Source organism: Solanum stenotomum, chromosome 5, assembly GCF_019186545.1.
Source record: "Solanum stenotomum isolate F172 chromosome 5, ASM1918654v1, whole genome shotgun sequence".
NCBI lineage: Eukaryota > Viridiplantae > Streptophyta > Magnoliopsida > Solanales > Solanaceae > Solanum > Solanum stenotomum.
This window is the reverse complement of record NC_064286.1, coordinates 60,071,057-60,097,085: the sequence shown is the minus strand read 5'-3', so window position 1 is coordinate 60,097,085 and position 26,029 is coordinate 60,071,057. Positions and strand designations below refer to the sequence as shown.

Here is a 26,029-nt window from a genome sequence, read left to right as displayed (position 1 = left end):
TATGTGGTGGTTTGGGGTGGTGGGGTGGGCTGGACAGCCTCGAAAGGAGGCCGTCCAGTGGTCGTAGCAGCCATGAGAGCTGCGCAGCTGCTGGCTTAAAACCCTAGGTCAGCCGTATGAGTATAAGTTACTTATAAGCTTAATTCTTTTTATTTTCTTGGCATCTTGAAAGAAAAAATGCAATTGTCAGGGCTCTTCTTTTCTAGGGTAAATAAGTTGTGATGAGCTTAAGTTTCAGATATTTCTTACTCAGGAGTCGATTATTCGAATGCGCATATTGAGTCTTATTTCTAAGGGCGACATTCCTAATTGAAAGCTCAAATTTGAGACAGTTGATTAAGGATGGAGAAATTTCAAATCATCCTACCTTTAATCCATGTTGGTCATTCTCATACTTAATTGTAATGTTTTGGCAGAATCTTCTACAACATAAGCTAGGCCCTTGTTGGATACCATATTCTGTTTTGTGCAATTGTTTACACAACCATTTTCAGTACGGCAACACTTTGCCCATACTTTTGGAACAATTCTTTAAAAACTGAATGGTATAGTGGGATGAGGTTGGCAAAGTAGATAGAAAAGATATAAACAAATAAAGCTTGTCAATACGAAATAAAAAAAAAATTATTGATCTATAGCCTGCTGAAGTGCAAATACACTGTTGGATTTGTGTTCTAAATACTAATTAGTCAATGATTAAGGCGTCTTTCCATTTTATTGTTGGAAAAAGGTTTCCAGCATTTTAATGAGTCCTACGCGCCATGAATTTTAAAAATATTAAGGTCACCGTTCATTTGTTAGGATGTATATATGTTTCTCCATTCTATATAGAAGCTAATAATAATCAAAAAGGGGAGTCTGATGCACTAAGCTTTCGCAGTTACTCTAGCTCAGATTGTCAAGTTCACCAACGCGCTGAAAAGACAACATTGAACGAGAAGAGAACTAAAGCAAGGCTGGTGATGTGCCATTCTATGGAGGGCTCAGAGAGAGTATAAGCACTTTACATTGCGTTGAGTGTGAACTTCCAATTTCAGGGTCCGGGGAAGTGTCGGACCATAAAGGGTCTTTTGTAAGCAGTTTTATCTTGCATTTCTACAAGAAGACCTATTTCTACTGATCGAATCTAATGACCTCCTGATCACATGACAACAACTTTACCAGTTATGACAAGGCTCCTGCTTCAAGTACTAGTAGATATCCAGAATAAGAATCACATTGACATATAATTTGCAAAAGAATCACAACTACAGAAATCAGAAGAAAGAGAAAAAGAATGAAGTGAATGCAGTATATACCAAAGAGTGTATTTTTCCTACTTGATTTACAACAAATGCAAAATGATCTATACAAAAAAAATTACTTTTTTTTTTCTTGTGAGTATTGATGTACAACTCTAAGAACTATTAACTACTGAGATTATTCCCGTCCACTCCAGTAACCGCAAAGATGGAAAAAGATTACTGATTTTGATGATGAAGACGACCATTCTTCTTTGCCATAGAATAGTAATAGGCACGAAGCAATCTCTTATGGAACCTTCGAAGGTTCAACCTCACATTTTGACGATCAAGGTAGATCTTTTTTGTGAACTCCCATCCTCTGTTGTTCACACTGTCGGGGTCTGTAAGAACAGGATCACTTTTCTCGTACTCGTTGTACAAAGAGCTTTCTTGTGGAAGGATTTTGTAGCCAATGTACCTGAGACCTAACTTCCTTGCGGGTAGTCCATAGTAAGTATCTGCTGCCCAATCTGTTCCTAGCGGAATGATTTGGATGAAAGCAGAATCAGGCCTCATGAAGAGGAAATGAGTCATAGCAGCACCGTGAACTCCAATCATAACATCACTGGAATTAAGAGCTCGATAGATTCTTGCTAGCTCAGTCGTTCGTTGAGGCCTCAAAACTTCCACTTGGAACCCAATACCTTCTGCCATTTTAACTAATGAATCCTCATTGAGTATAGCTCTTGAATCATTTCTAGCTATGATGACCACTTTAGGTTTCTTCACGTCCCGCTTTTCTTCAGTCGTCTCTATCTTTGTCTTGGCTGACGGTGACAAAGCAGATATATTCATATCCAACTGTGTTTCATGTTCCTCTTCTTGGATCAAACCTCTAATTCGAGGCAAATAAGCTCGGTCTAGCATGTCTCGGAAATCCCTAATGGTCTTGTTTCTTCCCATCAATGATGCATCGATAGTTAGCTCATCATGGATCTTTAAACCAACTACGGCTTCAGGGAAGCAATGAGTCCTGTTATCACCTCTAAAATCGATAATAGGATATTCAGTGAGGTGAGGAAGTATGTTCTCGTACTTTGAAATCCACCAATCATGATACTCAAGGATTACAAACACAACTTTCTTGTTGAAATGCTGAGAAGTTATGTAAAGAGGCATAATCCCATCGTTGAATTCGTGGTAAAGATTACCAGTGTAACCTCCAGTAGAGAAGAACACAGCAGGCACATCATGTTGCACATCACACTTCTGATGAATAGCAGAATTCTCTCCCTTTGTAACAAGGTCCAACTCATCAATGGTGTCCATTACACTCTTTTCCCATTTCCGAGTATACGGCTTAATCTTTTCGTGTTGGAATATCTCATCATTTTCACCAGAGGCCCCAATAACTTGACTGCCATAAACATTGCTTCTGTAGAGGGTAATTCTGGAGGAAGCAGAATCTGTTCTTACATCCCCTTTCAGTACACAGATATCGGATCGAATGCTACTTCTATCACAGCAAATTGACCCTGCATTTTGATGGGAAAAAATCTCTCAACTATCGAAAAAGAGAAGTTGGTAAAACTAAAAAGCCAAGCATTAAGGTTGATATTGTGCTCTAACTATACATTTCAAAACAAGATTAGATTACAACAGACACACAACAACAACAACAAAATAACATCAATAACTATGCCTCAATCCCAAATAAGTCGGGGTCGGTCGTATGAATCCCCAGTTCTTCATATAAGCTCATTTTCTATAATCGTCAAACTAAATTACCCTACTCCTCACTCTATTTCAATTTGTTTATCTTACTTTTCCTTCTAGTCCGTTTCAAAAAAAATATTTTTTTTTGGCAACTCTTTAATACGAGCTTTCCACATAACAAGTTTAAGATCACATTGGGTACATTCTACCTATTTACGACGACGCGATTCAAAAACTTCTTTACTTTCATAATCTCCGTACCAAATCAAAACCAGACAAACAAATTTAAACCACCGGAGTAATAGATGTTATAAAAGTAATAGGAAAGGAACTTGCTTTCCTCTACAAAAGCAATCAAAGGGCTAGAGCCTATAAACCACCTATGGTGATAATATGAAAAATTCCGAAATTGGTTTATCAAAAAAATTGGGAATCTTTAGGGAAAAAAGCATCCTTTTTGCTGTAACAAATACTATACAACCAAAAAAAAAAAACAGATGAACATAAAAGCAACTAAGTACTAACCATTAGAGACAGAGGAACAAACAGAAGCATATACATCTGATTTAGAAACAACCCCTTCATCTTCAAAACCAAATGAATCTGCAAAATACACCACAGTACATAAAAAAAGAGTTAGAAAAAGAGAAACAAAGCAGAAAAAAGAGTTGAAAACAGAGAGAAGAAAGAAAGAAACTTACATAAAAGAGAAAGAGTAGGAGCAGATGTGAAGAAAAGGGGAGCTAAAATAAAACTAAAAGAGATAAAAGATAGAAGAACAAGAAACAAAAGCTTAGGTCTTGCTACTCTTTTGCTGTTTTCACAAACAAAAGGAACATCCCCTTTTCTCCATTGATGATATCTCTGGTAATACACCATTTTCTTGAACATTAACAGCTTAAACAGGAAGAAAAATGTTAACTTTGTGAATAAAACAGAGTAAAGGAAGAATCTTTTTGATGTTTATAACTTTGAAAAGTGTGCTTGAGGAAAGGTTTTTCTGGGGTTCAAAGGTTTGCTGTACTAATTGGAATCTTGAAAATGGGAGCTGTCAATTTAAGGTGAAGGAAGAAAAATAATAAAAATTAAACGAGTAGTATGGTATGTTTTATTTTTTTTGTTCACAGTCAAAGGCGTGTACAATTGGTAAAGGAATTTTTTTTCTGGCTGGCTTAGACGGGTTCTTAACATGTTACAACTTGGAAAATAGGTGTGTGTTTGTGTGTCTATGAGGCTGCGCTTTTGTGCAAATACTCACCCGTGTTTCACCCTTAACAAGAGATCTCGAATTCGAGTTTTGGATATGGAGAAAATCTTGTTGGGAGCGCAACCCCCGAATGAGCCCTGCAGAGCGCGATCCGAATTTAATTGGAGCTCTAATGTGGGCTCCGAACGCTGGGTGGAAAATCAAAAAAAAAATACTCCCTTCGTTCTTTTTTTATGTCACCTTTTTAGATTGCTTTTGCATTAAGAAATTAAGTAATTTTACCCTTCTACTCTTATTTAATGTTTTCTTAATTCAATTTTTCAATAAATGATGAATATGCTAGATTTCAAAAATTATAATGTATTTGGATGACTATTTAAATTTTTGAATTTATTTTCAAAATCAGATTTTATAGAATAGTGAATGGAGAGAGTAATTATCAATGCATGAAGTATTCCAATGAATATTAATTACTTATTAGTTTTCTTAGGTTGGTCAAAGTATATATATTTTCAAGACTAATTAACTATTCTATCAAGAGTATAATAGGAAGAATATGGTAATTTATGCATTGATTTAATAAAATGACAAGTATTATGGTCCAACTATTTATAGAAAAGGGTGACATATAAAAAGGAACGGTGGGAATACGATATTCCTTCTGTCTCAATTTATGATGCACGCTTTGAATAGGGATAGAGTCAATTTTTTTTTATAAAATATGAAAAAGTAAACATATAAAGAAGTTGAGGGAGTTTAACATCTATTATATACATACATATATATAAATAATATAATTTTCTGCTGAAGGGAGTTCGTATGAACCTTTGGACCCTTACTAACTTTGTTCAGGGGGAAGAAGTTTAAAAAGTAAGACAAGACTTTATTATATTTATCATATTGTTCTTATTAAAGTCATGTTGGTATTTATTTTTTCACGACTCTTCTTCATAATAAAATGTTAAGTGAAATCCAATATGGATATTATAGGAATGATGTTTGCTATAGATTAATAGTTGTCGGATAAGGAAATGCTACGTCCTTTTTTAGACGAATTAAAAAGAAAAAATATCACACAAATTGAAACAAAAAAAGTATTTGGTTGGTTGTATGGAAGCATAATGGCTTAATACACAACATATTTTAAATTTGTCAATAAATTTTATTTAGATATTTGAACTATGATTTATTTTCGATTTAGCATCCAAACATGCGATAAAATATTTTCTTAAATATTTTCAATTTCAAATTTTGGAGAAAAAAGTGTATATATATTCTCAAACGGCTATTAAAAAATTAAGTTAATTGCATGAAAATATGTCAATTCATTTAATTATACACACGTATAAGGTTTTACAACAAGGGTAATGTGTATAAATTACATCAACAATCTAATTAAGTGTGTGTTGAACATGCACAAAAAAAAATAGAAATTTAAATCGAAAATATCTAATAAAAATATTTTATCATATTTTTAACTACATAATTAAAACAAATCATGTTCGAATATCTAAATGAAACGTATTACCAAGTTTAAAGAGTTACTATCATTTAGGCCACATAACTTCTTTTCTTTTTTCGACTAATCATGACAAACATAATATGCTTTAAATTATCAAAAAATTAGCAATTTGAAAAAACAAAGACACTTACCTAATTCTCTTTTTCTTGTTTTTTTTTTACATCCCATGAAGTTGCATGTTTCGTGTATTATTGTTGACACATATTTTTTTCATTAAAATCAAGTTTTATTACTATTTTATTCAAAGCAAATATATGTACCTAATTATTAATTTATAAATAAAAGGGGAGAAAAAGAATAATAATCGAGTAATGTTGACTTCTTCAAAAGTTATAATTATAATATGCAGAAAAACAGAAAAAAAAATTGAAGACTTCGAAATAATTGATTAGCTGATTATTATTGACTAATTATTAGTTCCATCGCAAGGAAATATTTTTATGTGGCGTTTGGTGATTATTTGTAAATTATTTTCCAAACATATTTCCAAATTCAAAAAAAAAAGAAAAATTGAAAGCTCTATTTTTCGTTCATCAGAAAATAAGTCGTATGACATTTATTACACCGGACGAACTAACAAAGATCAAAAAAATTTATAGACTCACAAACAACTGTATAACCTTTCAATTTATTCATCGATAATAGTGAATATATTTAATTATTGATAAGATGAACCAATAAAATGATGAATAACCGATTAAAATAGTATGCTTTTGATATTTTAATCATCTGGTTTAGGTGTAGTCATGTGCTTAACAAGATTTTGATACTTTTAAAAAGAATTAGTTTTTTAAAAATAAATAAAATTCAAAAAATTTAAAATTGAAAAGGCCAAGGTTGGCTTCTTCTTGTACAGAACAATACTAGTACTAACCATTCTATGCGTGTAAATTGCAACTTCCAACGCAACTTAATTTGACTTTCTATTTTTTTCAAATAGTTAAATTTTATTTATATAATTGAAGCATTTAAAGACTTATATGTATATTTTACGCATATATGATATATTATTACTTTAGATTGGACAAAAAATATAGTTCGAAAAAGAGACCAAAAAAATACATTTTTAGAATTTTATAACTCAGTCAATTAGTTATATGAACTTTCACTTTAATGAATGTATAATTTCTCATCGTATGATTCCTTAACATACCCCTATATTAAATAATAAAAGTTTAAAAAATATTTTTTAATTAATTAAAAGTTAAATGCCTTTATTACATATCTGGGAATATAATGTGAATGATTCTCCTACAAGAATTAAAATAACTAAATTTAAACACTTTCCTAAAACTTTTTAGAAGAAAAGCAAATACAGCAGTGATTGGGACAGACAAAAGTTATGGGCTATGGTACTACTGCACATTCCATATGGGGCACATTACAAAAAAATTTATCCGATTAATTTGAATTTATATCATATAAGATCTATTTAAGAAAAGACGTTGTTTATAAAATTATTTTCATATTTAAAATTAAAATTTGAGACATCTGATTAAGAATGAAGGAATCGCTAGTAGTTTTATAAGCCAACAATTTTTTTCAGTCTTTAATTACTTCCTTTACAAATCATATTAATTTTATCTAAAATTATGAATAATTTTGATAATATTTGTAACAATATACTGCTGTATTATATTGTTTCTTTAACTGAAAGAAAAGTCAATAATTAGTTATTTTGCTCTCTTCAGCTAAAGTAGTTTGCTTTTCCAGCCACCCCATAATATTTATTTATTTTAGGGCAAACCCATCGGTGGCCCCCTAAACTTGGCAGCAATTTTCACTTAGACACTTCAACTAAACGATGTTCATTTTAGGTACCTCATGTAGGGTTTCAATGTGTCATTTTGACACTTTTTTTATATTCTTAGAACTAGCTTAAGTGTGTGTATCCAAACGCCTCCTACGTGGATAAATAAATGAATGAACATGTGACATGTGGAATTTTATTTTATTTTTAAAAAACTCACTTTTACTTTCTTTTTTTTTCTTCAAAACATCTAACCCTAGTCCTCACCCCCCCACATCTTCTGCTTCTTCTTCAATGCATTTTTGTTCTTTCTCTTTGTCTTCTTCAAATCCATTAAAATCCATTCCTTGATTCCTCTTTTTTTTTTTAAATCAAAACTGCATCTTGAAACAAAAATAACAATATTATATAAATGGTGAAGATGCAGACGGAGAAAAAATTGGGGATTTAGTTATGAATGCTATGGAGAAATGTTATGGAATTTAGTTAGGAATGCTATGGAAAAATGTTGGGGATTTAGTTATTTAAATGGTGAAGATGCAGACGATGTAATAGCTTGTTCCTCCAATTTTCGTTGTTTCAGACACTGAAAATTAGGAATTTTCAGTAAGAAAACTGAAAATAAGAGAACTTCTCATTATTATTGGGGGTGGGAGGTTTTTTAGTTGTAGTAGCAGACAACATTAATGTAGAAGAGCTTAAACTTTATGTGATTTGATTTTAAAAAGAAAAAGAGTTGCAAATTCTTAGAGAATGCTGATGATCTTCATTTTTTCTGATGAGGTTGCTAAAGAAATTGACTCTTTTGTTGAAGAAATTGGATTCTAATATAACCCAACAAAGTTTTGCAGAATTTTTTCAAAAAGTTGTATGGTGATGTTGGGTGATGGAAGGTAGAGAAGTTACAGGAAGAGAAGAGTGAGGAAGAAGAAGAGAGCAAAAATATTTTCCAAGAAAAAAAGAGTGTTTCACGCGCATAAAATTCGTGTAACACACATGCTATGTTGAGTCAGCGAAAAGTGTCAAAATAACATAACGAAACTCCACATGGGGTGTCTAAAATGAACATCGCCTAATTGAGGTGTCTAAGTGAAAGTTGATGCCAAATTTAGGGGGCCAGCGATGGGTTAGCCCTTTATTTTATTTATGTTAACCTACGTACTAGAGTAGTATATAAACGGTTCTAGTTTAGGCTCTAGTTTTGAATAATAATTGGGTGCATTAAATAAGAGATTTTTAATTTTTGTTATGTTTGATTGATCAAAATATTTTAAAATATATTTTTCTTAAGAAAAAAGTGATTTCTTTACAAAAGTAAGAAAAATAATGTTTCTAATAAAATTAGAAAAAATAAGTTTCACAACTAATATTTCAAGTTTATTTGTTATCCTCATCCTCTAATCCCCCACCCCACCCCATCAATATAATCCCCTACACTTATATTTTTGTCAATCTTTATAGTGTATGTTTACATTTTAAAATATTATTATAATTTTTGTTGTGTATCGAATACAAAAAATATTAATAAAAGCTTATTTTTAAAGTTGGATTAAACATAAAAAAAAAAGGTTGAAAGAGAAATCAAAAGTGCAGCCTCGTATAAAATATTTAGCACATCTTACTTTTCGAGAGTCGAATATAAAAGTATCATAAATTATATTGTTTTCTTATATCAATATAATAACATAAGTCTATTATTAAAATTTATATTATTTATTCTTGATTTCGAATAACTAAAGTATTTTGAGACGGAGAAAACAATTCTAGATATGACAAGAGAATTAGTTGTAGAATTTTGAGGAAAAAGACATCCTGAAATATCGCCGGAAACATACAATTTTGATGGAATTAAGATAACCCCTGGATTACGGCTTTAATTAATATTGAATTATATGCTCACGGATTAAGATTATTAACCTTTTTTCCTACATTTTCAACGACAATTTTTTTTTGGGCGGGCACGGTTTGTTACTTTGAGTTAACTTTTATAAAATAAAATTTCAAAAATCAATCATGTTTAAAAAAAAGGGAGTCATAAAAGGTTATAGTAAAAAAGGAAAAGAGAAAATCTAAAAAGAAAGAGAAAGGGAGAGATGGTTTATTAATTGCATAATTAAATCTAGTGTTTTTTTTTTTTTTTTGTTGTTGTTGTTCAATTTGTTGTGTAATTTTATTAGGGTGGATGACCCTATAAAAAGTCTTCGAGGTGAAGTGATAAATATTTATTTTTATTTAATTATTAATTTTGGGTTTAAGCTTCGCTAAATAGAGAGTTATCTAATAGTTAATTAGAAATGTCTTACTCTCTAGAAGTTTATCGAAATTAAATATATTTATTGAATGCCGAGTGATAAATCAAAAAACTTTTAGGGTCTGTTTGGAAAGCCACCTGGTAATTGGAATTGGTGTAATTACTAGGGTAGTAATTACCAGCCTAGTAATTACACTGTCTAGTAATTACATTGGCATGTTTGGTTGCCACAGTGTAATTACACTGTAATTACTCATGTCCTGTTTGGATGCCACAGAGTAATTACACAGTTAAATTTTAAAATAAATTAGATTTTAAGTAAATAATATTACTACTTAAATTAATTAATGAATACAAATTTGACTTTAGACACCAAATCCAGTTCCAATTTATTATAAAAAATTAAAGAAAAAAAATTAATTCTCATATTTATTTTAATCTCAAGAACTAATAGGAAAAAATACAAAGATCAAACTCATACATAATCTACCTAGACATCAAAATTTGAAAGTAAAATGAATCAGAAAGAAGTCTAACTTTGAAAGAAGATGCACAAGGTTTGTTCTTGTGCCGTTGAAAGAAATGGAAATGTCCAGACAAAAAGAAAGAAGTGACCTTTTGGTGTTTCAAATAAAAATATATTAAAAAAGATAGTATTAAAAAATTCATGTAATTACATGGTGTAATTACACTCAATTCCTTACCCTCCCAAAGGAATTGAAGAGTGTAATTACACCCCTTCAATTACACCCAATTCCCCTTTTACCATGTAATTACTTGATCTACCAAACAGGACAAAGAGAGTAATTACACCAATTCCCAATTCCATTGTGTCCTTTCAAACAGACCCTTAAAGATTAGCTTAGCTCTATTAGATAAAAGTTCGGCGCAAATCGCAATCTAAGACCAAAGTTTGAAAATTGGATAAAATATTGTCTTAGCCTGGAAGAAGTTTAATCCTATTGGACCAAAGTTTGACTATCTAAATGTTTTCTATTTCTGTTACAATGAAAAATATTAGGAGCGATATATATATATAAAATCAGGGGTGGATTTACATGGTGTTCAGGGTTCACTTGAATCTCTTCAATCGAAAAATTATACAAAATATATAGGATCAAATTTGTGTTTTATATTTATATATTTAATATTAACCCCCTCAACACGAGTAAGGGGATTGATTCAACGGTTATGGGGTTCAAAAACTAGTAGACGTGCGAGTTCAAAATTGGCTAGCAATTTTTTTTAATATTTTAACTTGAAAGTACAGTTCATTTGTCAGCACTATTTAGCATGTTTTTTTAACCCCCTCAGTGAAAATTTTGACTCCACCACGATATATAACAATTGAATCTATCTCATTCCATCCCTCAATCAACATGCAACACACCAACGCCTACCCCTTTTATATCACGAGTAGCTCAAACTATCTATCGACAATCAACAAATTTAGAAATTCAAATTATATTGTTGAACTATAACACTCAAAGTTTGATAGCGGCAAGTGCATAGATATCCGATTTTGAATCGTTTTTTTAACTCATGCTTAAGTTTATAAAAGTTTGAAATTTTAAATATTTTAAAATAATTTATCAGAATTTAATCTTGAACGTATATTTCAATAATCAACTTTGATGATTTATTAATTTCATTTTACTAATATTATATTTTGCAGTGATACATGCATTATATTTCACTCACGCACATCCTTTTCACCAGTGATATTTTATTCATTTTACCTTAAATATCTTTCATTGTATTCATGGTACCTTATTATATGGTAACTCATCCAATATTTTAAAGTGAAGATGAGGAGGAAACATCACATTTTTTCTGAAGATTCCCAAAATAAAATACATGATAAATACTACCTCCACCTCAATTTGTATGACAACTTTTGAATCTCGAGATTCAAATAAATATTTTTCTAACAAATTTTTTCATATATATCTTAAATATATTAAATTATCATAATAGGTCTTATAGTACATTTTACATAATTTTGTAAATTTTTATTTCAAAAACTTAAGGATAGCATGTTTGATTTCACAGTCAAAATTAATTTGTTTAACTTTTGAAATCCGAATAATACCACATAAATTAAAAGAAAGAGAGTTAGACTTTTCAAACAGGCGTGCCGTAATGAGGACAGGCTTCTTTGGGCTAATTAGATTTGAGAGTCATCTCGTATTTGTGCCAATCCAGCCCAACTAATATAAGCTCTTTTGTAAGCCCAACTTTGATAGGGCTGGGGGTTTAATGGGCCAAAACTTTGAACACTATTTTGAGTGATCTAATCGATGTTAATTTGGGGAGACGGGGGGAGAGGGGGGGGACATGTCAAAATTAATATGTTATATTTTAAAAAAATGTTTTCTTTGTAAAATTCGTGTCAAATTCAATAGTTTATAAACAGTAATACTAACATCAATAGAAGGAAAATAATTTATTCTCCATAGCGTTTATCATTTTGTATAATTTTATGTTTAATCGAACAATTGAATATTGAATGTAATATGTAACGTAGAAGGAGAAAACAATTTACATGAATTGTTACTACACATTAAGCTTTTTCTCTTTCAAATAAGTGAAAACAATATCTCTATATATTTAAAATAGGAATATACACCACGACTATAAATAGGTTGTAATTATAATCAGAACAAAATATGACTAATTTTTTAACAGTAACCCCACGAAGCACTAGCAAAGGAAACGACAATCGAAGAAATCTGACTTGTAAAATTACACTCAATATGTGATTGTTATCCTGAGGGACGAAGCTAATCACTCGCATGCAAATTCGATCGAACTCAATTAATTTAAAATTCTAGTTTCGTCGTTGTTCCCCAGGTTTACATATTTCCACGTTTTATGTATGAACGAAATGTGGTCCCTACTCTCGATCTTTTCGACCGACCCGCTTCAGCTTTATCGGTTTATAAATACCCGGTTGACCATATTTCAGTTCTCCACAGTTATCAATAAAGATTTTTTAGAGAGATAAAACTCCATTAACAACACATAATCCTTTTCTCTCTAGCTCAATTCACAGCTTCTGACGAAGAACCTCAAGTCAATTTTCTCAATTTCGGGTTCACATAAATTCGGGTCGGGTCGGGTCAGCTAGGATGGGTGACTCATACTGTTCGGACTGCAAACGGAACACGGAGGTGGTATTTGACCATGCCGCTGGTGATACAGTTTGCTCGGAGTGTGGACTTGTGCTGGAATCGAGGTCAATTGATGAGACTTCTGAGTGGCGTACGTTTGCTGATGAATCCGGTGATCATGACCCGAACCGTGTTGGAGGACCCGTCAACCCGTTGCTTGGTGATGTCGGTCTTTCTACTGTCATTTCTAAAGGTCCTAATGGAAGTAATGGAGATTCATCTCTAGCTAGGTTGCAGAATCGAGGTGGTGATCCTGAACGTGCCCTAGTTATGGCTTTTAAAGCTATTGCTAATATGGCTGATAGGTAAAACTTATCGAGCTTCAACCAATGTTTTAAAAAGTTCCCTTTTTTTACTAGTATTTAGTTTGGGATATTTGAATTTTGAGCTAGTCCTGAAAAATTGGGAGTGAGGGAGTTTCAATTTGTTTGTCTAGTTCATTTTGATTTAGCACGGAGTTTAGGAAAGTCAAAGAGACTTTTGAATTTCGTGGTGTTAAATCAAAGATTTATAAAATGTATCAATATGCGTGATTATAAACATGTCAGTTGTCACGTGGATGGTTAGAATTAGAAGTCGCCAAAAAAGGAAAGTGATGTTTCTTCTGAAACGGACTAAAAAGGAAAGTAAGACAAATAAATTGAAATGGAGGGAGTAATATGGTGGTTTATTGAGTTCAGTGTTGTGTGATATTGACTATTTAGACCGAATATGTATTAGCCGAGGAGAACTGATAATGAATTTGAATGTTACTTAGAAGGGTGGTTTGAAGTATGTAATGGAAATAGTAGTGTGAGTTTAGGTATTAAACTCACACTGTCAATAGTTTTGGTATGAAAATTAGGTGTGTTTTTGACCCTTATCTCTTAGTTTATTTGTAAGTATTTTTTTATTGCCAAAGCCAGTTGTGTGATTGAAGCCTGCTATTTTGCAAGGAGTTAGTAAAGTCCAACAAGGTATCATAATGGTTTGCATTTATCATATTACATACCAAAACACCAAGGGATGTAGGCATCTGTGTTTAATAAAGTGCTGCTGCTCTTCCCTCAAAACTTTTAGACTTCCTTCCTGTCTACATAGTACGCACATTGGGATGGTGCTCCACAGAGCTTTGGGCTATGGATTCATCCTTTGTCCTCTCCAGCTACTGATTGCTCCTTTTTAGTTGCTTGACGTTATCCATTTACTCCAAAAAGATTTGTAAAACATACACCGAATCTGCTAGGATACAGAGCAATGCTTTTCACAAATGTACATTTGCTGCAACAGTAAGACATGATCTTTGCATAGGAATCCAAGTTATACAGACCACGTTCGTGCCACCTTGTTTTCTTTTTTTTATAGAATACTCCAACGCCACTGCTTTTTTCTTCCAGTTCTAACCAGAACAGTATAGCAATACTTAACAGAGGAGCAGCTAACTTTTTTTCTGCTTTTTAGGTTTTGGAGATAAGTCCTTTGTGAGATGTTATCATAACAATTATTTCATTTATCCTTGGCTGTCGATGAATTGAGACAATGATTATGTGCGCCTTATGTTCTTACTGTTTTTGAACGGCTAGCTAAGTGATTATGTTGGTTTCAGATGCATATTGTTGTGATTTGTATGACACCATGACTAATGATCTTAGACAGTTGTGTTTTGTCCTTTTTGCATGTCTTACATGTTGAGAAGTTTAAGATTAAGAATGGAGTTATTTTTGTTGGGTTAGTCAAGTGTGTCCCCCATTATTGTGTGCATTAGTTAAATTAATTGTCTTTTTCCTTCTTTGCAGGTTGAGCCTTGTTTCCACCATAAAGGTTTGTCTTCCTGTTTTGTTAGATGTTTCTTGTTTCTCTTCTTCTTCTTTTTTCGCATACAAAATGGAGCAAATTTTCGAATTGCTGTTGCTTGCTTGTTTTAAATCTCTGTTTTTTAACTAGTTTTGCTAAGAATATATCTTCAATTTACTAAACGAGCTTCACCTTGAACACGATACTCTCTAAGGTGTCGGTGATTCTTATTCTGGTAATCCAAGTCTTTCAAAACCTTTTACTGAAATTCTGGATGCCATACTGCTATATTCCTCTCTCTAGTCTAGAGTTATCTTCTTGTTTGAAGAAGATGACTTTCGCATCACATTGTGATGATCTCTGCCCATGCGTGCTATTATCTTTCATGTTATAGTTTGAAATCATAACACAAAGGCTACACAGCCTATGTAGCCACCGCTGCCAGCTATCTTTCCTTGACAACGACCATCAGCATCGGATTAATGATCAAGGAAGTACTCTTTTAATCCATTCTATGGGAATCAACCTTTAACTTTATCCTTATCAAACCCTAGGGTATTGGGACAAATTTGCTCCTTCATTACATAAGAACAAGTCTTACCCGTGTCGTTTTTTAACATGCATCTTTCCCTTAATCTTCTGCAGGACCGAGCAAGTGAGATATACAAAAGGCTGGAAGACCAGAAGTGTACGAGAGGAAGGAATCTGGATGCCTTGGTGGCTGCTTGTATTTACATTGCGTGTCGGCAAGAAGGCAAAGCACGCACTGTAAAAGGTACTACCATGATATCTTATTATGTAGATTAATGGTTTAGTCCTCTGTATGAACTTCTCTGAACCTTTGGGTGTTAACTAGAAATATGCTCAATCGCCAATGGAGCTACAAAGAAGGAAATTGGCCGAGCAAAAGAGTTCATTGTGAAACAATTGAAGGTTGAAATGGGAGACTCAATGGAGATGGGGACTATACATGCTGGAGACTATCTGGTGAGTGAGAGCAAGTGTTTGGTCTGCTCCTCTTTGTGAGCACATTCAGTACAATATGAATATTTGTGTATTATCTGACACGGACCATGCATGAATGTCAGAGACGTTTCTGTTCTAACATTGGAATGAACCATGAAGAGATTAAGGCTGTCCAGGAAACTGTCAAGAAGTCAGAAGAGTTTGATATAAGGTACAGAAATGTTTTTGGTTGCAGTTATCGTCTAATTAAGTCATCAAATATTAATTATTTGTGCCTTAACCACAAGTAATTTTAGTCTAGCAATCAAGTAGATTGTGGATATGAAAAGATCAGAGCTTTAAACAACCGAAGGAAAATGGGTTTCGTCACTTTGATCACTAGCCACAAATTTGTATGTGACTCTCTCATTGGTCAAATAACATAAATGTTTATTCCTGATTTTGCAGGAGGAGTCCTATTTCGATTGCTGCAGCAATAATATACATGCTAACACAGCTTACAGATTCAAAGAAACCCCTGCGAGGTTTGGGCATTACCTTCTTTTTGTAAGCCTGGGCAATATACTATGTTTTACCGCGCTATACTTTTAAGGCTTCCAATGCTATACTTCTATTGTTTCCAAGTCGACTATTGGTTGCGTAAAGAATAGTGCTGATCTAGATATACTGAAGATACTTTTATTCCAGCTCTGTAGCTTGACTGATAGGGTGTACATGCAGATATCTCAATTGCAACCACAGTTGCAGAAGGGACTATAAAGAATGCATATAAGGATCTCTATCCACATGCTTCCAAAATTATACCTCAATGGTATCTCAAGGATAAGGACATTAAGAGCCTAAGCAGTCCCAAGGCGTAGAAGTTCGATTTTTACAGCACCTGCTGCTCTCACTAATCGTTTCCAAGTGTGATTTCTATGTTATGTATGGCAGCGCTTAAGGGCATGTCGGTTGAAGGACCTCAAAGAGCCTGTGTAGTTTAGTTTAGTTTAGTTTTTAGCAGTACGCGAATTTGCTGCTAGAAAGGCCTAAATCTTCAAGAAAGTGCCCAGAATAGAGACAATTAGATAGATATATTGAAGTTATAAGGGTAGTGTACTATAATATGTTGATCCCCTTAGTAATCAGAATCTTTTTCATTTCCACTTTTCTTCCTCCCACAATACAGATAGGCTAATTAATTTCATAATCTATTTGATGTATATGATAAGGCCTTTGGTTGTCTATTTCTTTTTTATGGTTATCAATTGTCATTGGCAACATTTTTTCTTTGTTTGTTCAGTTGAGGGTTAATAGAAAACAATCGATCTACCTTCTTAAGGTACATAGACCTATATAAAGGGTAAGGTCTATGTACATTTTACCCTTTTCAGACTATTTGTGGGAGGGTTTTTCCGAATTTTTTTGAGGCTAGTGACCCACAGTACAATACAATAAAATGATGAAATGAAAAAGGGGCCATGAGCCTTTTCTACCCACATCTATTCAAAAGCAAGTATATTGAATCGATCTTAATTACATGCTTCTATCCCTAGCAAAATAATATTTTTAAAATACTTGAATCGATCTTAATTACATGCTTCTACCCCTAGCAAAAAATTATTTCCAAACAACTTGAGTAATAGAGGAAATTTTTTTGGGCATGGTAGACTTGTAAACTCATGCAGACCCATGTCCAGTCCTGCATCAAAGTCTTGTTGCCACGGTTCGAGTAATGTAAGAGCTATCCAAATGCGAATACCTTCAAATAAATAATAAATAAACAAAAGTAATTAAGAATTATCCTTTTCAACTAAAATAGTTATATACATTAGAATAAATCCATGGTATGAGATGAGTATCATAATATAAAAATGCTACGAGCAATCAATATCAATACTAGTGAGGTCTGAATTTTCTTCCACACAATAAAAGTGGTTTCAGTAATGATCAATCACTTTTATCTTGAATGTACACTATTATCCAAACAAAATAAGTTGTTTTTTCAGCCGCTTTATGTTTACCTTTAAATTCGATGCAAATTATCAACTTCATTTTCATATTATTGATAGTTTTAAAAACATTACTTTACACTATTAACTAAATCTAAATAAATTAGCGTTTTTAAGGTTGTCAATAATTTAGAAATGAAATTGATAATTTGCATCAAATTTAAAGGTGTTTTTCATACTTCTTCTCATTATTAAATTATATTTTTTTCTATACTTCTTCTCATTATTAAATTTTATTTTCCATCTTTTCAACTATTCATTTTTGAGCTTAGTTGTCGACACTTCAAGTGTTGAAAGCACTTTTTTTTTTGTTTCCATCCTCTATGGATCTTTGTCTATGGGACCTGATCCTTTAATTCTCTCTCTTTTGTGTTGTCAACATATTAATGGACTACACATTTATACTTATCATCAATGATGAGATAAGGCCATATACCTATTACTCCCTCCGTCCCTATTTACTTGTCCATATTTCCTTTTTTGGTTGTCCCTACTTAGTTGTCCATTTTGACAAATCAAGAAAGGACAACAAATTTTTTCCTATTATACCCTTATTTACACTTCTTGAAAATTGTAAAAGTGTATGTTGTTTCCCTCCAATTTATTTCACTTTAATTCAAATAAGTGGTTGTAATTTTGAAGTGAAAAGTTGTCATAAGGGTAAAATTGTAACTTCACTGTGTTAATCATTGTTGCCTTAATCTGTGTGTCATTTCTAAAGTGGACAACTAAAAAGGGACGGAGGGAGTATCTTTTTTAAATTTTATTTGTGAGATTAAAATTGATACATTATTGTTGTCAAAAAATAGATTATTAAAGATTACAATGAAATGATAGATAATATGTTCAATTTTTATTAAAAGTTTTAGTTAGAGACTAAAGTTATTTTAAGTTGAAGTAATTTACCCTTCAAATTAAATTTTGTAGTATGAATCTAAATTAGTGAAGGTAAGAATTTAGTCATACTCGATATTTAGATCAAGTTTATAAAGCATGACGTTTGTTTGTACATACACTTCTAGTACTTATATATGGTGGATTTACATAGTTTGGTATAAACATCCTCGATACAAATAATTAATTATTTCAAGCCACAAAATAACTGTCGGATACCTGATAAAATACAGAGCAAATCCTTCACACATTCGATACAATCAGAATGGTATAAAAAGGATTATCATGCCTCAACGCGAAGCTAGAGAATTGTTTATTGATGCACTTGAATTCAATTATTAGTATAAAATTAATTTGAAGTTAATATAAGTATATATCCATAAATTTAAAACCTTTAATCTTGGAAAAATTGCTTTTATAAAAAAAAATGACACATACAAATAAACGAAAAATTACAATGTTACTGTTCATAATAAAGGAAAGTAATTATCTGAAAATACATCAAGCAACAATTATACTTTTTTATAACACTCTCAACATATAGAAGTTAAATCCAAATGGAATTTTGATACATTGACTTCAAATGCATCATGCATGAATATCCTTGAATTTATTCAATACCCCAGGTTGCTCGGATTCTTTAGAAATGTATTTGTGCGATAATATTTTTCAAGAGTCTGAACAACATCGCCAGAACTAGTTATCTTGTTATATGAGATATGAATGAATCCAATTCTATACGTTTAATTCCACCCTCTGCCACTGATTTTCTAATTTCTACACTCAAATATTTTGCTTTGTTCCTCATTTCATCTCCTCCTTTTGATGCCATTAATTTTTCCACACATTTTTTCACCACATTTGATTTTACCAATTCATTCCTTTTAGCCCATTCTCTAACAACAATTCCAATTTTAAGAATCTTGGTTATTAGTACAGCGTTTCTTGGTTGATCAGAATGCATTGGCCATGCAGCTATTGGCACGCCCATCGAGATACTTTCCATGCAGGAATTCCATCCACAATGACTCAAGAATCCACCAGTCGAACAATGTGACAAAATATCCAATTGAGGTGCCCAATCTCTTACCAAAATCCCCTTTTCTTTAATTCTCTCCTCGAACCCTTTTGGCAATTCAATCTTTCTTGATGAGTCTTTAGTAAAAACATTCCCTTTATCCGCGTCTCTCAACACCCAAATGAACTTTTGTTCGCTCTTCTCTAGTCCAATTGCGATTTCCTTGATTTGTTCGTCAGAAAATGAAGTTGTGGTACCAAATGACACTAATATCACCGAGTTTGGTTCTTGTTTGTCGAGCCATAACAAACACATGTGGCTTTTGGTATTGGGCCCGTTCTTGGGAAATGTGACTGGGTTAAACGGGCCGAGGGCCCATTGTTTTTCGTTGTTATTGGTCACTTCTTTCGACAACAAATCAAGAAAAGGACTTTCCATGACTCTACACGTGTTGAAAATCTTTCCCGAGTTAAACTTCATGCATTCATATTCTCTTTTCATAAGTTTCTCAAATTCTGGACTAAAACAACCTTCGAGGGAAGGAAGGTCAATCAACATTTCAGAGTCTATAAGAAACGACTTCTTTTTCCGCTCCCATATAAATAGGAGCAGAGTAAAAGCTGACACACTATGGAAAACGTATGCCTCAGCATTTGGTACGGACACATAATCTTGAACAACTGATCCCATCAGAGAGTCGTTTATGATAACGACTCTCTGATACTTGGATGAAAGAGTTTGGATTAACCTTTTCACAGGATTCCTCAGATAAGACGATGATTCAAATGAAGATTGAAGATGAGATGGAAATTTAATTTGCGAATTTGGATTTGGATTTGGAGAGATGAAACTTGGAGTAGGAAATTCATGGAAATGAATTTTGGAAAGAGAGTCAAAACTATTACTAACTCTAACTTTTGCTTGAAGATTATGTGTTTTTGTACTAACATAGTGGACTTTTATGTTGTTGTAAGATGCTATAAGGCAAGAGAGTTGTAGAAGTTGATTAAGATGACCTTGTGCTAGAAAAGGGACTATTACTACAACAATTTTTTGACTTTTTTGGTTATTTTTGCAAATATGAAGATTGGAAGCCATTGATGAAATAAATTCCCAATGAATATTTTTAACTTTGTATGAGAAAATATGAACTTGTTTTTTTTTTCTTGGATAAAATTTTTGGTACAAACTTTCTCACAACTCTACCCCCTATTTATTTAATTTGAAGAGGGTGAGAATATGTGTGGAGAGGGTGAGAACATGTGAATAACTGATCATGTGATATATACAGAGATATAATTTGCTTATATTGAGTAACATGGCAATAAAAGTAGGAACGTGAAGTTAGAGTTTTAATTACGAGTTTAATAAAATGACGAAAAATTTATATTTATATTAAAAACTCTTTTTTTGTTTTTTTTTTTATTAAAAAGAATTAATGATAAAAAAAACATCATAAACTATCGTATTTGTAAGTTCCATACGCAATTATCAGTCGATTTCTTTTTCTACCTCAACTATTATAATCAATACATCGAAGTTGATTAGGCCAACTATTTTCTTTTTCTATTTGAACTATCGTCATCTACTTAACTAACTAGGTGCGTTTTTAATACATAGATAACAATAGTTCAGGTTGGAAAAAGGGGTAGATAATAATAGTTCAAAAATTCTAATAGAAAAAAAAAGAACAACTAATAATTAAAATCCCAAAAAGTGATAGCTCAAATATATTTTAAATTATTAATTCAATTAAAAAATATAAATCCAAAATTCTAAATCTACTTATTTCTAGTAGACATAAAGTTTTTATTGTAGGACATAGGTAGACATAAAGTTCTTTTAAGGCCTAATTCATCGATGACCATCTAAAGTTGACACAACTTTTCACTTAGACATTTTAACTAGGATTTGTTCATTTTAGACACCTTATGTCATGTCTCGTTATGTCTTTTTGACACTTTTTTGACAATCAGCCAAATGTGTAAGGTATGTGTAACACATTCGCGAGGACATGTCAAAGTGACAAATTAAATAAAGACACGTGGCATATATGTCGAAAATAATTTTTAAATAATGAAATTTGTATAGAAAAAATGGTCAATCACTCAATGACACGTGTCATTTTTAAACCCTTTTTTTTTAAAAAAAAACACAGCCTATAATAATTATCTTCTCCAGCAACCCCACCCCCAGACCCCTTTCCCACCACGCAATCCCTAAACCCCTCCCCCATCCAAATCGTCTTCCCCCGCCCAAATCGTTTTCTCAGTGAAATTTTTCTTTCAAGTATATGTTAGTTCTTCACTTAAGACGCAAGACTTTCTTGTTCAATTTTTCTTAATTGTTTTTCTCCATTGGTTCTATGTTTTTTCATAAATCAAATTAATTATAGCTTGATCTATTAAAATGTTGGTTGTTTTTGTTTTAACTAATTAGCACCATCAAATCTACTTCTCCATGGAAGTAGTTTAAGTTTTGGGAGATGGTGGTTAAAAAATGGGGAAGAAGATGAAAAAACTAAAATAAAAATGAATTTAATAAGTTTTTTATGCGCTGATAGTAAGTGTATCTCACTCATTATGTCATGTCAGCAAAAAGTGCTAAATTTACACAGCGGGACATAACATGAGGTGTCTAGAATGAACAAAGCCTAATTAAGATGTTTAAGTGAAAATTTGTGCCAATTTTAAGTGATCACCGATGGATTAGGCCTTCTTATAATTATAGGACATTGTTGATTAGTAGTTATCATATAATAAATGTACTTGCATAAAGAAGAGAGTTTGGTGTAATATCTGACTGGTGACAGCAGTGCTACAAAACTTCAAAGGAAAATATATAAATGAAACTGATAGATATAAAAGGTCATAATTAGAATTTATTTTCATGTCTAGTTAAATTATTAGTGGAATGCAAATTCCAATTACATATACAAATAATAATTCACAGTGTTTCGTGTTAGTAGTAAGGACAAAGAGAAAATAGATTATTTACTTGGAGATATCAATAAAAAATTGGTGAACTTTGATAAAGCTGTGGGTGGAGGGAAATTAAACAATCCCCCTTCCTAAATTTTGTTAGCTAGGGTGGTAATAAAGTTTTGGATAAGCAAGGGTTGGTGGAATTAAAGTACATGGTTGGTGTAGCTAGCTTTTAGGTTTGTAGCTGTCGAAGTGTAGCATTAAGGAGGTTCGGTTGGTAAAGTTTTATATAAATACCGACTAATAGAGTGAACGTACGTAGATAGTGGATGTAGCTAGTTTGTAGTTGTTAAAGGGTAGCATTAAAATGATTTAAGTAAAAAGGTTTTGATTAAGCTTGAATTATAAGCTCTGGCTATTAATAGAGTGAACGTAGGTAGGGGATGTTACTAGTTCGTAGCTGTTAAAGTGTAGCATTAAGATAATTCAAGTATAATAAAGTGAACATATCCAAGGGATATTACTAGTTTGTTAAAGTGTAGCATTAAGATGATTCAAGCAATAAAATCTTAATTAAGCACGAATTATTACATTAAATGTAGGTAGTTGATGTAGCTAGCTTGTAGCTATCGAAGTGTAGCATTAAAGCAGTTTGGTGGTAAAGCCTTGTATAAGCTCCGACAAATAATGAATATAGGTAGTGGATATAACTACTTTATAGCTGTTAAAGTGTATGGATTAAGAAGGTTCAAGTGATAAATTTTTACTTAAACTCGAATCACTATAGTGAATGTAGTTAGTTTGTAGCTATCGAAGTGTATCATTAAGGTAGTTCAGTTGGTAAACGCCTTGCATAAGCTTCAACTAATAAAATATATATAGGTAGTGGATGTAACTATCTTGTAGATGTTGAAGTATAGCATTAAGATAATTCAAGTAATAAAATATTGCGTTAAGCTCGAATTACTAAAGTGAACATATATAGGTCGTTGATGTAGCTAGCTTGTAGCGACTATAATGTAGCATTGATGTGATTTGGATAGTAAAATCTTAGATAAGCAAAGGTTAATAAAGTAGATGTACGTAGTTGATCGATATAACTAATTTGTAGCTGTTAAAGTATAATATTCCGATGATTAGGATGATAAGGCCTTGAATAAACTCATGATTATATTTGAATTGTATACGAGGCCAAGAGTATATTTGAATTATGTAATTTCTTGATACATTAATACAAAGGGATTTCTCGGGTTCGATCCCTGGATATGGAGAAAGTCCTATTGGGAGCGTCACCCCTAAATGGTCCTACAGTATACGATTCAAATTTAATCGGAGCTCCAATGTTAACTCTGGATACCGATAGGGAAACAAAGAAAATATACAAAGGGATTAGTTTGGATTGAAAAAACAAATTTGATGTGACAGATATTATTTGCTTATATATTGCAATAGGATGAGTCACATGTCACTAATGTAAGTAGGCTAAAAGTTCTCAATGTATAGGACAAGGTTGGTTAGTTATTGGAGTAGTATATTATTAATGTGCTTGCTTAAAGAATATTTTTTCTCCGTCTTAAATTATCTATCGTGATTTTCAAAAATAATTATCTTAAATTATAAATTGTTTGAGAAGTATAATTAAGACAAAATTATCTCATTTTATCTTAAATAGTTATTATTTTGAAGACTATAAACATCTCAGCGATGTTATGATTATTCAAATATCAGTAAAAGATAAAATAACTAAAACCTCCTCCTATTTAATTAAAGATGCGTATAAAGAGAACCATGATAAATAATTTGAGACGGAGACAGTATATGCCCTGGAACGTCAGTGCTACAAATATCAAGGAAATTATCAATGAAATTGACAGATATAAGGGAACATGAGGAAATATTTTCATATCTAGTAAAAAAAATAGAAAACATCAAATTGTACATTACAACTTATAACTATTTTATAAATGTTAAAGTGTAGCATTGAGACGATTGATCGCTAATTAGTAAGGCCTTGGATAAATTCGAGTTAATAGAGTGAATATAGCTAATTTGTAACTATTTAAGTATGACATAAAGGTAATTCGAGTGATAAAGCCTTGTATGTACACATTTAATTCTATTATTGAAATTTAAACTCGGAAATAATAGGACAACGTAGTAAGTATACATTTAATTTTATTATTAAAATTTTAACTCGTGATACTATAGTTTGAATTATAATTGATTTAATCGGGAACTCAAAGCAATGGTCCCGATTAAATCGAACGATTTTTTTCAGTATATTATCTGACATCAAGCCATGATTAAAATTGTACTGCATAATGTGTGGGAAATTATTATCTGTTGGTAGCATGTGTGTCAATCGATTCAAATCCAATTGTACATATATCTAATATAGCTTTATCTGTCAATAAACTTTATATGACTCATAAAGAAGAATTCCTAGCCAGGCACACGTAAGTATTTAACTTATAGGGTGAAGTTTTAAAATTTAAATAATAATATAAAATTTGAAGTACAAATCACATGTTGAAACTTGAAAGAACAAGAAAAAATAGGAACCTCACTTAAAAATGAGGTGTGCTGGAGAGTGGGAAAAAGGACTACGAGGGTGAGGGGCGCAGATGAGGTGCGCTAGAGGGTGGAGATGGAGACTACGAGGGCGGGGTGAAGATGAGGTGTGCTGGAGGATGGGGATAGGGACTACGAGGGTGGGGTAAAGTCGTAAAGATGAAGTGTGTTGAAAAATGGGAAAGGAGGTTACGAGGGCGGGGTAAAGATAAGGTGTGTTGAAGGATGGGGAAGGAGGTTACGAGGGTGAGGTGAAGAGCAGGTGTGCTGGAAGATGGGATAGGAACTACGAGGGCGAAGTAAAGATGAGGTGTGTTGAAGGATGGGGAAGGAGGTTACGAGGGCAGGGTAAAGAACAGGTGTGCTGGAAGATGGGATAGGGACTACGAGGGCAGAGTAAAGATGAGGTGTGTTGAAGGGTGGGGAAGGAGGTTACGAGGGCGGGGTGAAGAGCAGGTGTGCTGGAAGGTGGAGACACAATTAATATTAAATGTCACTAGCGAATTTTTTTTTTTCTATATTAGAAAAGTTATTTTTCCTCGGTTTTACAAAAAAAAAAAAAAAAATTCTAAAAAAAGTATTTTCTAAAAAATTTAACCTACCGAGAAAATCGAAAAAATTATCTTCCCCTACCCATTGAACACAACCTAAGAGATAAATTCTCTTTCATTTGTTGGTGTTTACAATTTGGTGAAAATTCAATCTAAATAAAACATCAAATCAAATCAATTATCAATTTTATATATATATATATTAATATTAATTTATTTTTAATATATTTTTATATATGTAAAGTATTAATAAGATATAATTGAGACATATTTTTTGAAAAGCCAAAATCATATTTTTTTTATAATATGAATATATGTAAGTTATAGCTCATCAATCTATGATAACCAATTTACCATACAGCATAATGCCGAATCATACCAAATTATTTAATATAATAATAATATAATATTTTTAAAAGCCATAAACTAAAATTGTCGAATCAAACTTTTCAATACCATATCCAACTCACCCATAATTAGCACACAAGCCTAATAGAAG

The 26,029-nt window shown here is 32.2% G+C and overlaps 3 protein-coding genes across 3 annotated transcripts; 1 reads left to right on the top strand and 2 right to left on the bottom strand.

Annotated features, from left to right (window-relative positions):
- Positions 1-1,207: 1,207 nt before the first annotated feature.
- LOC125865735 (xylan glycosyltransferase MUCI21-like) lies at positions 1,208-4,007 on the bottom strand. Its single transcript, XM_049545965.1, has 3 exons — positions 3,641-4,007; positions 3,465-3,542; positions 1,208-2,758 (listed from the first exon to the last, which is right to left on the bottom strand). Exons 1-3 carry the CDS (start codon positions 3,828-3,830, stop codon positions 1,461-1,463), a joined length of 1,566 nt encoding a protein of 521 aa, XP_049401922.1. The 5' UTR covers positions 3,831-4,007; the 3' UTR covers positions 1,208-1,460.
- An 8,639-nt stretch (positions 4,008-12,646) lies between these two features.
- LOC125865734 (transcription initiation factor IIB-2-like) lies at positions 12,647-16,783 on the top strand. The gene is made up of 7 exons (XM_049545964.1): positions 12,647-13,147; positions 14,618-14,642; positions 15,261-15,390; positions 15,472-15,602; positions 15,704-15,792; positions 16,029-16,105; positions 16,302-16,783. The coding sequence occupies exons 1-7, from the start codon at positions 12,801-12,803 to the stop codon at positions 16,439-16,441; spliced, it is 939 nt and encodes a 312-aa protein (XP_049401921.1). The 5' UTR covers positions 12,647-12,800; the 3' UTR covers positions 16,442-16,783.
- Positions 16,784-18,860: 2,077 nt separating this feature from the next.
- LOC125866283 (zeatin O-glucosyltransferase-like) lies at positions 18,861-20,706 on the bottom strand. The gene has a single exon (XM_049546621.1). It carries the CDS (start codon positions 20,580-20,582, stop codon positions 19,167-19,169), a length of 1,416 nt encoding a protein of 471 aa, XP_049402578.1. The 5' UTR covers positions 20,583-20,706; the 3' UTR covers positions 18,861-19,166.
- Between the last annotated feature and the right edge of the window lie 5,323 nt (positions 20,707-26,029).

Excerpts from the sequence above, each read along its gene's own strand:
- LOC125865735 (XM_049545965.1), bottom strand. The coding sequence starts at position 3,830 with ATGTTCAAGAAAATGGTGTATTACCAGAGATATCATCAATGGAGAAAA. Across the intron at positions 3,543-3,640 it reads TCCTACTCTTTCTCTTTTAT|ATTCATTTGGTTTTGAAGAT; the intron begins GTAAGTTTCTTT and ends TGTATTTTGCAG. Across the intron at positions 2,759-3,464 it reads TTGTTCCTCTGTCTCTAATG|GGTCAATTTGCTGTGATAGA; the intron begins GTTAGTACTTAG and ends ATCAAAATGCAG.
- LOC125865734 (XM_049545964.1), top strand. The coding sequence starts at position 12,801 with ATGGGTGACTCATACTGTTCGGACTGCAAACGGAACACGGAGGTGGTA. Across the intron at positions 15,603-15,703 it reads TACATGCTGGAGACTATCTG|AGACGTTTCTGTTCTAACAT; the intron begins GTGAGTGAGAGC and ends CATGAATGTCAG. Across the intron at positions 15,793-16,028 it reads TCAGAAGAGTTTGATATAAG|GAGGAGTCCTATTTCGATTG; the intron begins GTACAGAAATGT and ends CTGATTTTGCAG.
- LOC125866283 (XM_049546621.1), bottom strand. The coding sequence starts at position 20,582 with ATGGCTTCCAATCTTCATATTTGCAAAAATAACCAAAAAAGTCAAAAA.